The sequence below is a fragment of the Lagopus leucura genome, unplaced genomic scaffold, assembly GCF_019238085.1.
Source record: "Lagopus leucura isolate 7727_CA_CO unplaced genomic scaffold, USGS_WTPT01 44449-0_obj-0_obj, whole genome shotgun sequence".
Classification (NCBI taxonomy): Eukaryota; Metazoa; Chordata; class Aves; order Galliformes; family Phasianidae; genus Lagopus; species Lagopus leucura.
Genome location: NW_024962413.1, coordinates 1 through 15,957, shown reverse-complemented (window position 1 = coordinate 15,957; position 15,957 = coordinate 1). Strand labels below are relative to the sequence as shown.

Below are 15,957 nucleotides of genomic sequence, written 5' to 3'. Positions count from 1 at the left end.
CAGTGGCTGTTCTTTTACAAACAGGTATGGGCCCATGTGCAGACACAGCACTACAGGGTGGCCGCTCAACCACCCTCCTTCCCTGGAGCTGTCCGTTCCGGGCTGTGCTAGGCTTTGCTGCACTGTTGATGTCAGCTCATATGGGAACACACTTGGATTTCCAAGCCAGGCATGTCACGGTCACCTTTTAAATGTGGGCTTTTCACTAATGGCTTAATGGTTTGCAAAAGGGACTTTTAGAAAAACACTGTTTTCCCTACTTACAGGAGTACAGTGCATGCCTGTTCATTTAACTCTGCATCACCACCTATGCCATAAAACAAAAGAACAAAGAAACAAATTCTCTTGTGCCTCGATTGTTTGTAATACCAGTTTAAGAAGCCTAAAGCTGTTTCTGAGCAAAATGCAAGGTAGAACATAAGTCATCATCAGCAAAATCCATTCTGCAGTGTTTTGAGTTAAGTCCAGGACGTCAATCTGTGTTTCAGCAGATGGTTAAAGGCTAAAACACGTATCTCCAGAGGCACTTTTCTACTTCTGCTCTCTGATCTCAGATAACAGCAAGAGTATGGCACATGTGGCACACAGTCATGCCAATACCTGTAAGAGTTCAGAGGACAAATTCATAGCCATAGTCCATAGAACAGCCTACCTCTACGTGTTCACTTTGGAAGAGGCAAAAATACAATCCTATGTTCAGTTGTTTTCACCTCAGTAAGAGAGAAGATCTCCTGCAATATCAAGAAACAGGAAACGGAATGAAGCCATTCTGTGGGAAGGAACTTGCCTCTGGAAGAGTGAAGTAGTCCTGGTCTCATGACACTCTTCTGACAAGATTACCTCTGGGGCATGGATAGCCATCAACAGATGTTTGACCCCAGCTCTGCGTGACAATAAACCATGCTGGAAAAAAGCCTTAAACACTGCCTTTTTCATCTAGCTTTCAAGCTCTTGGACTGCCAGAGAGACGCTAATCCAAAGCAGAAATGATTCAGAACTTAAAAAAAATAAAGTCTAAGTACTTACTATTCCAGAGACAGATTTTCCATCTACTGTCTCCAGGCGAGCAGACTTCTCCAAACAGGCTACAATGCTGAGACAGACCAAAGTTTATAAACTTTGAGATAATGCTGACAAGCAGAACGAATATCATTATCTATATCAAAGGCTAATCATTAACTACTGCTCAGATTTAACCGTGATCACTTTTATTCCTCTTTAAGCCCGTTTATTGCCCAACTTGTAACCTATTTCAAACCAGATCTACCACCTGTAATCTACTCATTGGAAAATATTTCTATTAAGCCTTTCCTACGTATTCAGAACAGGGATGAGCACTGAAGCAGCAGGGACTCTGGCTACATTCTACCATGGCTGAAACCATCCTCACAAAATATTGACAATTCCTATTGTTACAGCCAAAGATTTCATATGACTCAAAATAAATATTTACTGCTTGGCCTATGCAGCCTGCAGAAGACAGAGGCCAACTATGTCAGGACCAAAGGAAGGGCTGGGATGCTCACATAAAGCTCCACGGAACAGCTAAAGACCTTTGCAAAGATTCATGGAGATTTTAGAACTCCCTGGCCTTACTAGATTGATTCAGCATGATGCAGAGATGACTTTTAAACACACTGCACACAACACATTACAGATTTTAATTTCTCTGTCCAAGAAATCAGTGTTTTGCTTGTTTTTGGACAGTACAACAGAGCAAGTTTCATTTCATTTCATTTCATTTCATTTCATTTCATTTCATACTGACCCCACTCTGAAGAAATGTGAAGTTTTCAGAACAGCAGGTCAATTTTCAGGGATGTGGTGGGGTGGTAAAAGATGACAATATTCAGAGAATATTCAATGACGTGTTTCAGTCAAATCCTGACTCTTCAGCTTCTCTGCAATTGATATGAAAGTAATCATGTGAAAAAGTTCCACTAAGTCTAGCAGTACTGTGCTTTGCAATGCAGATGCTTTTAATGCAGGGACATTGGCTTCAAGTAAGATCAAATTCAAGCAGTGCATGAAAAGGAATCTGGTGGTACGCAGCACATATGATCCTACTCTCGTGATGTACTGGAGAGTTTTACTTAATTCAGCAAACACAAGACTGCCAAAAGATGTTTTTGAGCCATTGTGTATTCTAACTGTTCTGCTTATCACTAAAAAAAAGTCTTACCCTTCATTATGTGTATAGCAGGGTATTTTATAACCAAGGATGTTCATGCCCTGCATGATGAAGGTAGTACAACACTGGCTTCACAAATACAACCAACATCAGGAACTCTCTTTCCTTTAACTTGTTTAGGCTTCGATTTGTCACTTTCTGTAACATTTCTCCAGCATCCTCCAGTCTCACCTGACATCACCTTAAACACTACAACAATTCAGTACTTCCTTGTGAGATAACGCCTTATGCCAGGTTCATGGTGGTAACTTGATTTGCATAAAACTCTGCAGGCAGAGAACATGGAAAGCATGACTCAGTCTCTTGTCAAGTTCATTCAGTCAGGAGTGCAGACAAACAAGGGGACCATAAAACAGAAAAAAAACAGAACAATGCTTAAGGCGAATTTTACTTCCATAATATCCTATGGCTGGGCGTGTTCCTCAGGAGCCTGCACTGCTTCTTCCCTTATCACTTTGATGTCCAAGGGTTGGCTTACCACATTGGAAACACAAAGGGTATCTTGTTGCCCTCCCATGGAGCACTGCATGTCAGTGCTGCTGCTTTGCTTCCTGAGGGCTGGAGGAGAATGAGCCGGGATCGTCTGCCTGCTGGGCTTTCAGTCTGCTCTCCATTTGTTAGTGTTTTTCTTTCCCAAGTAAAGGACGCAAGTTTGAAAATGCAAGCAAGCTGTGACAATATGTTGTCAAATCTCTATAGTACAAAGACTTTCAGAGCAGGAAAAGATTAGGTGAGGTATGAACTGCTTAATCAGATCCCTGGCTCTCAGCACTGCCTCTATCCAAACACAATATGCAGGAACCCAGCCAGGAGCTGCACAGCCATGCTGTGCTGTGCGCTGAGGCCAGGCACTCAGCACACACCAAGACAGCGAAAAGCTGCTCAGGTTGTCCCACACCAAGCTCATCAACAGCAGATGAGAAGCAGTCTGGGTCATAGGGACAAGTACTCCACATAAGGCTGAAGCCTTCCACCACGTGGCTCTGCCTTCCAGACAGCTGCTTCCCCGTGATCCCAGAGCAGCAAGCTAGCTGGCAGGCTGACAAGCATCAGCTTGTACTGTGAGGAAGTGCGCTGCATCACTGAGGTGGCCTGAAAGTATTTTATAATCCCACAAATCCAAGTCCAGTTACATTATCTATAATCTGAAGAAAAGCCTGGAAGTGTATTTACTATACACACTCTCTCCCCCAAGAGGAGATGCCTTAAGTCTTCAAAAAAGAAAAAAAGCTAAGACTGTCAGGCCTTCTCTTACCCAAAAGATCAGCTAAAGGTATTGTTAAAGTCATTTTCCAAGCTCATAAATCTTGATCAGAGGAAAGATATTTGAATCTTTGATAACTGACAAGCATGCACAGTAAAAGAAGGCTCTGTAATGTCATGCAGTTCTCCCAAGGTTCATGGGAGAGCACTTGGTGCATTCAATGCCAGCTGTAGAACAGTTACATCCTTTTTCTCCCATCTTCTCAGGCCTGATATCAGGATTTGCTGAGCATCCACTAAAGACATTAGATCTCAGTCACTTGCTCATTTTGGCCTGTGACCCAGAACTATCACTGCCATATTAATGTAGACAAGAGTCAGAACAAACTCTGCATGCACACGGAGCTTTTTAAACAGCTTAAAAATGACTTTCACATCTGTGACATAAGAAAAAAAACGACTGTGGGATTTTGTAATGTTATAGGCATGCAAAGCGGAAGCGCAAGAAAAAAAATTCAACATATTTTCAATATAAGCAATCACTCTAACTAGCAGTCACAGCTGCTCAGGGGACAGCATTCTCACAGATGTGAACTGGTGGGAAGAAACCTACATCTGAGTCTGTAGGAACAGAGAGGAAAGACAAGAGAGAGATTTAATCACAGCCTCCCCCTCTAGATTGTCTTCCAGAACAGAAAAGGCAACTTCCAGAATAAAAAGAAATGAAAGGTTTTAGCAAGTTAATCTGCAGCGCAACAAAACAGAAGGTTAATTAGTTTACAGTAACTACTTTCATTATTCTTCGCATTACAGGATTCTGGCTTTTAGCCAAAGAAAAGGTTAATGAAAAAATCATTGGTCTCAAGTACCCTAGGATTTGACTGGGAACATTTAAGAAAATAAGACTGAAGCAAAAGGCAGTGGAGTAGACTACTAATGCTGGCTCTTTTAGGAGGAAAAAACAAAACAAAAAAAACTAGATTGAGTCTTTTTCTCTAAGGAAAAATCGCCAAGATTGCAAATGATTTCCTGACAGATCTCTGGAGGAGCTCACACTGGTCTGCTTCAGCTCAACTTCACAACTCTGACACAATTTACGGCTACCTGACAGGGTGACCTTCAGACAGGCGTGGAGAAGGCAGGAATCATGGAACGGCTTAGGTTGGAAACCTGCAGACATGACACCTTCCTGCTGGGCAGCAGAGTCTTGGCAGCAAATACAGAAGTCAAAAAGGAGAGAAGAATGCATTATATTTATTTCAAAATATATCTGTTTTGTCTCCTCTCTGACCTAACACTGACTGGAAAGCAAGAGAGCTGAAAGAAAGCTCCTTAGGGCACTGACTAAAAACTGTGTGAACATGGCTGTTCTTCTCTTTCATTTACACCAGAGGACTGTTAAAGGTTAGTATTCTCAGCAGCTTCCCTTCCCGGGCATGAAGCTTTTGTTCAGAAAAAGAGTGTCCCAATAATCCAAAACGTGAAGCTGTTCTGCAAGCAGAGAAAGTGAGAACGGAAAAAAACTCCTCCCAACCCCTTCCTGCCCCTGCACCGCAGAACTGCTGGCAGGAACTTCACCTTAAAGCAAAAGTGACTCAAAAATCTTAACTCTTCTAGCATTATTTTATTACTCCGATTTCAACTGTTTTTTTTTTTGTTGTTGTTGTTTTTTTTCCATTGTGGGAAGGAGCAGAGGAAGAAAAGGTTTAACAGATTTTAGCGCACATGACAGAAAGCTGTGGCTGCATGCCATTTCCTAGAGCTGGATTAAACGCACCCTGACAAGCAGACAGACACGAGGGGCAAAGGCACAAACCCCTTCTCCACAGAATTGCATCTGCTGAGGGAGCTCCTGCCGCCAGCGATGCTTCTTTTCCACAGAAACGTGGGTTTGTCCCTTTGCGAGTTTCACTCCAAAACATCCACTCTCTGCTCTGACAAAGCGACGGGTCACCCAAACGCCATGCGGGGCTGCGCGCTCAATCCCTGCCCCCGCCTCCCTGCCCACAGCCCTCAGTGAGTTCCCTCCGCTCCGAGGCCCCGCGGTTGCGCAGGCTCCGCCAGGCGCCAGCAGCAAGACCCCGCCATCCCCTCAAGCAGCGGAGCTCTGAGGGAGGGAAGAAACGGCGCGAAACGGTCCCGCGCTGTCACTCACCTCGAGACTGCCACGAGGCCGTCCGCTAACCCCGCCCCCCGGAGTCATCCCCCCCAAGCCCTGCCCCTTGAACATGGCCGCTAGGCCCCGCCCCGGACGTGACGCTAAGCCACGCCCTCTTGACCTTGTCCCCTAATCCTCGCCCAGGATGTGTAATCTGAACTCCACCCCCCGGATGTGACATCTAAGCTCCGCCCCCAGGCCTCCTTTCCTCCCGCCGTCTTCGTACGGCCGCAAAGCGCGCCGCTGTCGGCTGAGGCGTTTGCGACAGCGCGGGGCTGAGGGGCTGCCGGTATGTTCGGCGCGGCGGAGGAGGATGACGCCGACTTTCTGGCCCCCGCCACCGGGTGAGTGGCCGCTGGGTCCCCCGCTGGAGAGCATGGCGGCTGGACAGGCTGCAGGCGGCTTCCCTCCTGCGGGCCGGGCCGTGAGGTTCGGTGTTCCGCTCCCCGCTTGTCCCGGAGCTCGGGGCCGGGCAGCGGGCAGGCTCCCTCAGCCCTCCCCTCAGAGCAGCGGGGCAGCTGAGCTCAGCAGTTTGAGCGTGCGGCGCGTTTGTCGTTGCTCGCGTTGTGTAACTGCTTGCTGCTCGGTGCTTTCCAGCCGTGCTGCTGTTTGCGTGTCCTCCCGCTCCTCTACTCAGCGAACGGCTCATTGCTGAAACATCTCCGGGTCCTGTCTCAGTGGTTCTGTCCTTGCAGACATCCACGCGCTTTTCTGTCCCACTACCCGGAGTAGCAAAGTTTAAATGGGCTTAAAGAAGCAAAGCTATGAACTTTCATATGTCTTTCAGCAATAGCAGGTTTACCTCCGACAGTAAGCCCGACCTTCTGGCAGGAGAGCATTAAGCCCTGTTGAGAGGATGTGTTTCCTTGAGATTGGTAGCGCTAAATGATGACTTCTCTGCTGTCACATGTTATTTTTCCAGTAATGTAACAATGCACTGCTTAATAGGAGGGTAGTCTTATTCATTGCTTTAAAGTAACTTTTCTTTTGGTGTTGCTTCAGGCTGTTTTTTGCTTGTTATACTCACTTTTGAGGAAATGAAACATCGTTGTGCTGTTGGCCCTCTTTCTTTGTTCTGCTTTTTCAAAACTGTATGTCTAACTACAGAACTGCTTAACAGATATTACCTTATGTCTGAAATGGTTGTAAGCACTTTGCGTGTGATGTGACTTTCAGTTAATGGTGTTCCTTATCTATGAAGTCTGTGTGAAATAAAGTTACTTCATTTTTATTTCTAGTGCAAGATTGGCCTCTCTCTTTGGACTGGATCAGACAGTCTCAAGCCAGGGAAATGAATTCTTTCAATACACTGCACCAAAGCAGCCCAAGAAGGGTCAGACAGCAGCTGGTAAGTGACTGAATTGATCACGTGGCAGGAGCTTTGAAGCAGGTATCCTGACTCAATGAGGGCTTTTGTGAGGAACAGCACTGCAAATATTCATTTAGCTTTTCTTTGCTGATATTATCTTACTCTAGTACTCTCTCTGCCCCTGGGTTATTCTTGCAGTCTGTAGGGACTTTGGAATATTACTCTGTAGTCCTTTTCTGGAGTTAGAATCGGAGAATCACTCAGGTTGGAAAAGATCGTGAAGATCATCTAGTCCCCCCATGACCTAACCATAGGGATGGTGACTCAACCACCTCCCTGGACAGCCCGTTGCAGTGCTTAACAGCCCCTTCAGTAAAGAAGTATTTCCTAATATCCAACCTAAACCTACCCTGTCGCAACTTGAGGCCGTTTCCCCTCGTCCTGTCACCAGTAAGAAGAGACCAACCCCGCTCTCTCTGTAAGCACTTTCAGATATTGGAAGAGAGCAATCAGGTCTCCCCTCAGCCTCCTTTTCCCCAGTTCCTTTAGTCGCTGAAGTTATTTTGTTCTGTGGAAGGAATATATCATGACCTTGTCACTGGCCAGCAGATGTGGCAGTTCTGTGTCACCGAGTGCTGCTTTCTGTTCTCCAGCAGGTCAGGCAGCCCAGAAGGCGCCTGCAGCCCCAGCAGCTACAGGAACACCCTCAGTCTTCATGGCCACTGCGGTTCATGCTTATCGATAGTAAGTGCAGCAGTGGTTTTCTGCATTGTATTTTAGAGTCTGTGTCTCTGGGACCTGAAACTAATCATAAGGGGAGGTATTTTTGGATAAGTAGAAAGAGGCATCTTATAGAGGTATGTCTACATGCTGCAAGTTTCTGCTCAAAAAAAGCGACTTTCTTTGAGACAGTTCAGGACTGCACAGTTGCCAAGTAAACAGCAAGTTCTCAGTTTGTGCGTTGCAGGGAACTGCATGATGGTGTGCTGGCCTGACATCTGCACAGTTTCTCACCAGCTCTGTCAGAAGCTTGTGTCTCATCTTCACTTGTGGAAAACTGAGGCATGGACATAGAATGACAGCAGTGTAACTCTATGTTTGCTGCAGCTGTCATGTGAAGGCTTGCTCGCCTTGCATATGTGCAACTTCCATCTCAAACTACACAATGTATGCTCCTGTTATCTGTGGGTAAGCAAGAAAGTTGTAGTTTCTTTAAGCTCAGAAGTGCTCCCAGGCACTTTTGGTCATAAGGAAAGGGACCTGAACTCTGAAGAGGAAAAGCAACAGCAGAGGGAAATACCTGAGGCAGGGGCAGTTCCACAGCTGAGTGTCTCACTTCTCTTCCAGTACAAATGGGCAGTATTTGAAGCAAGGCAAGTATGGAGCAGCTGTAGTGGGGAGCCATGCTACTAAAGAGGTGAGAAACACTTCACTATGGTATTTTTCATGCTGAGGATGTGCTGGTATGAAGCAATGTTTCTCTGAGCTCACTGGGGATGTTTTTGCTCTGCATGTTGAAGGTCTTAGTTCCGCTGCTGCTTATGCCTCTCTGCCTCCTTGGTTTATGTGCTCATTTACCTTGATGACATCTTTCTTTTCTGCAGTCTGCAAATCTCTTTGCAAGATTTCTTCTCAATTGAGACTGAAATATTTTGTGTTGTTTGGGGTGCTGCACCTTTTCTGATGTGGAACTGATGTCGTGATTTACTTGGAACCTCTTTTGACAGCTGGATCACAAATGTGTGTGTGTGTGAAAATCAGTATAGAACACAAATCGGTGTAGCAGTGCAAAGATGCTTTCCTTAAGTGCTATTGGTTTGGTATCTCTCCTTTCCAAACCTTCTTTCCCGAGTAATCTGAGGACATGGCTCTGTAGTGTCCAGTGAGGTGATATATTTATAAGGTACTTTATATGCTCCAGTCTGTTTGTGTTGTTGGTTTTGGTGTGTTTCCCATCCCCTGATTGATATTGTCTCACTGAGTTACTTATGCTTTGACAAGAACAGCAGCAGGAAAAGTACTTTGTTAAACTACTTCCTGAGTGAAGAAGCCTTGCTACAGGTGCAGAAAGGAAAGTATTTTTTCTTACTAGATCATGTCTCATAGTAAACGTCAATGCAGTGTTATCTTTGAATTCTTTAACACTTGTATAAGTCCTTCTAACTTATTACTCGGTCTTTTACATTCCTACACATCATGCATTATGAGCTTTCTGTATTGAGAGGTTAGCACGTTCTTTTTTATGTGGAAAAATGTAGAATTAGTGAAGGCATCTTGCTTACTGCACAAGAATTATTGTTGAACCACTTCGTCTGTTGCATGTTTTCATGTATCCATTATAGCTGTTAGAAAATTATGTAAAGTATTTTTCCTTTGGAAAATGATGCTGTGAGGTGTATTTTGTAATACTGTAGTGTTAGGCTCAGAATTAAGCACACTCAAATTGAAAACATTTTCAGTTTCTGTTGGTTTGTGTTTTTTTTTTTTCTTTTCTCCTGCACAATTCTTTATGGAATCCAGTACAGGATTCTCCTTTACATCAGTCAGCAGCAACAGATCATGTCTGCAAGGATCCACCCAGGCTTTGTGCTCACGGTAAGGCTGGATTAGAAAAGCATCTGGTACACTGCATTGTTTGGAGTGAACCTCTGTTTGCTGTGAAGTGTTTTCTTAGATTACAGCCTTTGAGATCAAACACGTGACTGATGTAGCAAGAGATGGCACAGCGACAGGGAGTGCTGATCTCCTAATTGTTGCACAAGACACTGCTAAATTACCTCTTGCAGAGCCCTATGAAATCAGTGGTTTTAATAATGAAAATATGCCTGTAGGAGGTGTATTTTTATCTCCAGATCACAGATGTTCTTGAGTTTTACAGTCCTAAAATGACAGAGTAAAAAGTCTTAAGTGAGAGAATAAAATTCCTCCTGCTAATGTGGTTAATGTGGTTAAGTGACTCAGAAAACACAAATGAGCAAGCAGATGGAAGTGATGGCAGGGAAGTATTTCCGCTGAGTCTTGATAATCAGCATTTCTGTGATAAGAGCCACTTAAAACATCGTAAGCCCTAAAATGGGATCTCTCAGGAAGCTGTTTTCTGCTGATTTTACAGAAGATGGGTGTTGTGATTTGCTGTTAGCTTGTTTTTATGGTGATGTGGAATTTCTTGGTTGATGACTAGAAATCCTACTCTGAAATAACAGAATTCCAATCCAAATGTCTGATCAGGATCCTAGCTTGCTATCTAGTTCTATAAGTTTTGAAGATATGCTTTGAAAGATTGAAGTGTTATGTAGTTACCAGTGGAGAAATGTTTTATTTAGTGTTAAGTTCTGAGAGACTCTGTGTTTGCATGCGGAGGTCCTGCTGCATCAGCACTTGTGAAAAAGAGAATCCTTACAAGTGGAAAATCTCAGTATAACAGAACCTAGCTTCAAAGAGCCATCTTAATAAAGCTGCAGCATCTATGAAGCACTGAATATTTGAACCATTTCTCCCATCATAATGAGCACTGTAATAAGGGCTGATTTCTTCATACTGAAATTGGGTGGTAATGTGGCAGGTTTCTTTCTCTGCCTCTGTTTAATTTCAGTAGCTCATATTTAAAATTTCTGTCAGATACAGTCTGTTTTTTAAATTATTTTTATATTAATTGAATGCATCTTTTAACATACAGCACTGGGCTGATTTCCTTTCCCACAGGTCCAGTCCAACAATTACAGCACATTCTATGATGATCAAAGGCAAAACTGGTCAATCATGTTTGAGTCAGAAAAGGCAGCAGTGGATTTCAGTAAACAGGTAACTACTTACCCTGTGCAGGATATGACTTGCTACTTTTGTTTGAACAGCAGACAGATTAGGATGCATCTCTTTGCTTCTGGGACGTGAAAAAAAAAATCTTACTTTTCACTTGAAGTTCAGCTGTGTCTTCATGATTGTGTCTGAGGCAGGTTTGCAAAGAACTTGGCTGAATTTTGTTTATTAGAGGCAGGGAGCCTGATATTTCTGATGGGTTTTCTTATCAAGTTTCTGAGGTACTTTAAGACCAATGACTCTAAAGGTATTTTTCTTATTTATATAGCTTTGTAAAATTCAGCACAGGGAAACAAGGAATGCCTCCTGAGCACATCTATAACCTGTGCTTGATTGGTACAGTAAGAAATACATCAGATGGGTAAGGGAGTCGTGATGGAACCTGCTGCTCTGTTTTTATGGACAAGATGCTGATGTGCCTTCCTTTTGCAGGTGTGCATTGCCAAATACAACAGCTCCCCAGTGCTCGATTCAGTCCTCTACCAGGATCTCCTTCTTGGAGAAGGGCAGGGAGTCGAAGGAGGGGATTCTCTGGAGATTGCCTACACAGGTTGGCTGTTCCAGAACAATGGGCTTGGACAGGTAAAGACATTTCTGCCACCCACTGATGTGTGGATGTGATACTCCCTGGGGGAAATCTGCCACTTTGAGCATAGTACTGGTGCTTTAAAGATATGGTTTTATTCGTTTTTCTCACCTTTGGTGAGATTAAATGTATTACATGTAGAATAATAAGGGATTTCATTACTGTTCAAAGGAGGTGATTGAAATGCTTTTGAATTTCATAGGTGCTCTGAACAAAGTGGTGACAAAGGCCAATGAAGCAGCTATGCTCATTTTGAAAATAGTATGATGAAGTAGTAAGAAGACATAAAACATGTCTGCAAGTGTGAAATAGATGAGATTGTTTACAAGCCACCAGGATAGGACAAAGCTGGAGAGGACAGAAAAGTAAAGGCAAAAGACTTGCTTTGGGATTCCAAAGTGTTATCTTTAAAACACTTCTCTTTTAACTATTACTATAATTCATAGCAAAGGGCTTTTTGCATTTGCATCACTCTGCAGTTGAGCCTTTTAGTATTTAAAAAACAACAACAAAAAAACCTTTGTTTTTCATCTTGGAGTAGTTTTTGTTTCTTTGGCAGGATATGCCTGTCAAAGACTGGTGTGCTTCTCTCCATAAAGTCAATGGTACATGTGGCAGAGCTTGCTTCTGATTTGTAGGAGTTGTTCAGCTGCTCGTGTCTGAGTTTAATACAAAATATGTACAGTTGTTCTGTTTGTGCAGTGTTCTCGTTGGATCAATCCTGTCCTGACCATCAAGCTTGAAGCAGTTTTAAAGTCTGAGTCTCCAGCTGTCATTCACTTCAAGAAATTGTGCTACACAATAGACTAGAAATTCTAGTTGTGCTCTGTCTTATGTTAGTTTTGAGTGAATTTTGGAAGGGAAGCAGGAGAGGAAATAGCATGTAAGAGGCCGTAGGAGATTATGAAACTTGTAAAGCAGTGTTGAGAATCTTGAAACAGTTGAGAAATCAATGTGATTTTGTATTTTTGCTCTTCAACTCTCCAGGTGTTTGACTCAAACATTAACAAGGACAAGTTGTTGCGCCTAAAGCTGGGATCTGGGAAGGTCATCAAGGTAGAACTTCTGGCATTTCACTGTAATTGTCTTGAGTCTTTGAATTACTGAAGACTTTGTTCAAGATTCAAACACGCTCTGTCTTACATGTTTCATTAACTGAGAAACGCTGTACTGGTGACTTATTCAACAAATGTGTATTTCCTTAATTTGAGTGGTATGTCCCCTTCAAAGTAACAATGGAAAGTTATCCTGTTTTAAAAGTAGGGAGCTTGCTATTCCACAAGTGATTCAGTCCATTAGTTAGAAACGGGGTTTCTTGACACCGAAAGAGGAAATTCAATCTGAGAACTTTACACTCCTCCATGTATGTGCCGCAGGGGCAAAGGGTCAAATAACTCTGGTCTGACATCTGGAAGAAGGGCACGGGAAGGTGAAGACGACTGACAAGTAGTGGAATTGTCTAATAAAAGATAGTAGGACTGCCTAGAGTGTTTTTTCCCCCCCTACCCCCAGATCAAACTGTGAAAGGATACTAACTGCAGTAGTTTTTCAATCCAGCTCTTATGGTTTTTGGTAAAGCCAGATTGTGAGTCAGTTACTTTTGTTCGGGTCACTGCCGTCATCTAAATAATTCACATTTGACCTTTTACAAGTTGTCCGTTGTTGAAGGTGCACTGTTTTTGTTGGTTTTTTATTGTGCATCTTGTTACTAATGTTGTCTGGCTGCAATAGGCCTCCTATTAAGTGCCAGTGTTGATTTGACTCTTTGCATTGCTCTAGCTTCTAAGTCTCAGACAACAACTGTTTTCTGTGAGCACTTTTAAAATCTAACCGTAGCAGTTAGGAAGTAATCTCTGAATGTCTCAGAATCCTGTTCTTTGAGTGTTGAGAGAGATTGATGCTGTATGCCCTGCAAGCTACATATAAATGGAGAATTTCTGTATGTTGCATGCTGTTTTTTTCTTCCTTCTGGTGCTGTTACGACATGTAAAACTTGTCTTAACTTTGTGATGGAGATTACTGTATCTGTTTGATTTCCTTATGAACATGATGGGATTTGCATCTTATTTTTCAGTTAATCTGCAATCCGTGAAAGGCCATTGACTTGATGTAAGGGGTGGTTTTAGTGCTGCACGCTAAAATTGAGCAGGACTTTACAAGAAGCTCTCTGTGCTTTGGAGCCTTCTGTAAATGGTGCCTGGAGCAGTCTTGATCAGTGTGTAATTACATGACAAGAAACTGTAATGTTCAATAGTCATGCTGTTTGCTTTCTCTTCTGGTGCCTGAATACCAAAGGGCTGGGAAGAAGGAATGATGGGGATGAAGAAAGGAGGACGGCGCTTCCTCATTATTCCTCCAGCCTGGGCCTATGGGACTCAGGGAGTGGCTGGCCGTGTCCCTCCAGACTCTACTCTAGTTTTTGACGTGGAGGTTAGGCGGGTGAGTGTCTTCTCCCAGGTATTTATTTTGCATCTGCTTTGTTGTTGGATGCTACCATCTGTCTGCTGTTTGCAGTTTAGAAACAGTTATGAACAAAATGCCTCAGGAAGGTGCATTTCTTTTAAAATTAAAATAAAACAACCCATCTAGATTGTTTACTAAGCCATGTCTGTTCCAGCTGTTTTGGGATCTCTTTATTGTCTTACCTGTGAGCTATTACAACTCCAAATAGTGAGGACTGACAGGTTGTAAAGACTTTGCTTCTCCAGTTGCAAATGGTGAAATGTTCTCTTGTATGTTCCAAGTCATATGTGTTCTCCCTTGAAGTGAATAAACTTGGCAAAGGAGTAGTCATCAGAAGTAAGCAAATTGCTGGAAATCCTTTTTGGTAGCGAGGGATAATGTTTTATTTATATGTTTCTTAAGGTGAAGCTGGTGAAGGAAGGCTCTGGCTCAGATGGACAGAGCATTAGTTCAAGGGATTCTCTTGCACCTTCACCAGTGCCTAATTCAGATGGCTTCTCTGCAGACCCTGTTTTATTGCCTCCATCTACAATACCTCCAAAGCCTGGGTAAGCAGAAGCATTATTAAAACAACTTGCTGCATTAAAATATGGTAATGCTCATAAACATCCTAGACAATCACTTGGCAGATGTGTGTCCTCTGTGTGCCAGTATTGTGCCATCGGTGTGTGGGAATGTAGGTGAATATTGCAGAAAGGTTTCTTCTTGAAGACTTCAAAGTAACTGAAATGAGCACCCATGGAAGAAATCTTTGCTCTACAGTGTTTGAGATCTAGTGTTATTAAGCTGTGTGGGTACTGCTAAAAAAGCTTTCTCATATCTGGTGGCAGCATAGCTGTGAGTTGGCCTTGGGGCACAGCTAACTTCAATTGCAAATTTTGCACTGACATTGCTTTCTTAAGTTAATCAAATGGGTTGACTGTCCTTCTTAGGGAGTAGTTTCCAAGTTTAAGTGCTTGGATTTTTTTGACACAATAGATAAACTTGTTAATAAATTTGGATACAATAGTTTATACCTGCATGTGGCTTTTACAGGAATTGACAAAATCATCTTTCTGTAATCACATGTTCCACAGCTGTGAAACTCCCTTACAATGATATTCTGAAATCTACAAGTAATGCTGCAAGGAATCTTCCAAAAGTAAAGGGGAAGGAAATACAAGAATTGTAAGAAAAATGTGTGGGGGATGTTGTACTTGGTGTTATTTAGAAAAGCACAATATTAGATCCTAAATTTCATTTTTATTAACCACAATTACTAACCTGTCTGTTTGGTTTTTCAGGGAGCCAGCTGTTAGGGCCAAGTCCAACTCCATCAGTGAACAGTTAGCAGTAAGTGCTGTTGATTTATTTCCCAAGTAATTTGAAGCTTTATGTAGGGAAGCTTGGTTGTTTTCACCTTTACATTAAGTACTGCTGAAGGTCAAGCGAACAGCATGCAGGATACTCTTAAATATTCACATTATTAACAACAGATTGTTTGTGAATGAGATGGCAAGACATGAGGAATTGCAGTCCCAGTTCTGAGTTCTGGTTCCTGCTCTTGAATGGCAAGTCACTTTGCTCATGTGCATTCTTGTAAAGCTAATTGTCTTCTCATATAAATGGACAAGTTTAAAATGAATAGCAAAGAGTGGTTGGGACATTCTGCACGAGATCAAGATATGTCTGAGGGTAGAAAAAGCTGCTGAGTGACTTCCTTAATTTGGAAAACCCATTCTTTACAGAAAAGTGTTCTATGTCACTTCCTTATTGCTATGTTTTGTGCCAGTTATTTATGTAATGGCAGCACTGTGAGCCCAGAAGGGAAGTATAGAAAGTAAGGCAGATTTATACATCCATCATTTTGCCTTGAAGTTAGCTTTTCAGTCACTGAAGAATTGGAAGATGCAGGCTTATATAGATGAGCTTCAAGTGGTGCGTTAGTGACTTAGGCCTTTGGCAGGGTTAGCCTTCTGTACTATCTGAAGACACAGGAGTGAGTGACAGAGGAGTAACTGCAAATGTTTTCTTTCAGAATCCAGACGTAGCAAAGGCAAAGCTAATTTCTCGGATGGCTAAAATGGGTCAGCCCATGCTGCCCTTCCTTGCTGGGACAGCAGGCAGTCAGCTTGACTCCAGTGACTCAGAAATAGAGGTACGTTAATGACTTACATGAGATTTTGTTTTAATGCTTTCTATGTTTCTATAACTTCCTGAAGGGAGGTTGTAGCGAGCTGGGGGTCGGCCTC

The 15,957-nt window shown here is 42.9% G+C and overlaps 1 protein-coding gene and 1 long non-coding RNA gene across 3 annotated transcripts; one reads left to right on the top strand and one right to left on the bottom strand.

The window, feature by feature from the left end:
- Positions 1 to 651: 651 nt before the first annotated feature.
- LOC122190607 lies at positions 652 to 5,593 on the bottom strand. Of its 2 annotated transcripts, XR_006182182.1 has the most exons (5): positions 5,550 to 5,593; positions 4,499 to 4,600; positions 1,769 to 1,901; positions 1,027 to 1,093; positions 652 to 731 (listed from the first exon to the last, which is right to left on the bottom strand). It is a non-coding gene; the product is annotated as an uncharacterized LOC122190607 (long non-coding RNA). The 2 variants fall into 2 exon arrangements; XR_006182181.1 differs by lacking the exon at positions 4,499 to 4,600.
- A 154-nt stretch (positions 5,594 to 5,747) lies between these two features.
- LOC122190606 (FK506-binding protein 15-like) lies at positions 5,748 to 15,863 on the top strand (the record flags this gene model as incomplete). Its single annotated transcript, XM_042890663.1, has 12 exons — positions 5,748 to 5,896; positions 6,791 to 6,900; positions 7,518 to 7,605; positions 8,209 to 8,278; positions 9,382 to 9,456; positions 10,564 to 10,662; positions 11,110 to 11,259; positions 12,251 to 12,319; positions 13,559 to 13,702; positions 14,129 to 14,274; positions 15,010 to 15,058; positions 15,744 to 15,863. Coding segments are annotated over exons 1-12 (1,173 nt in total), but the record flags the coding sequence as incomplete, so codon positions are not given.
- Between the last annotated feature and the right edge of the window lie 94 nt (positions 15,864 to 15,957).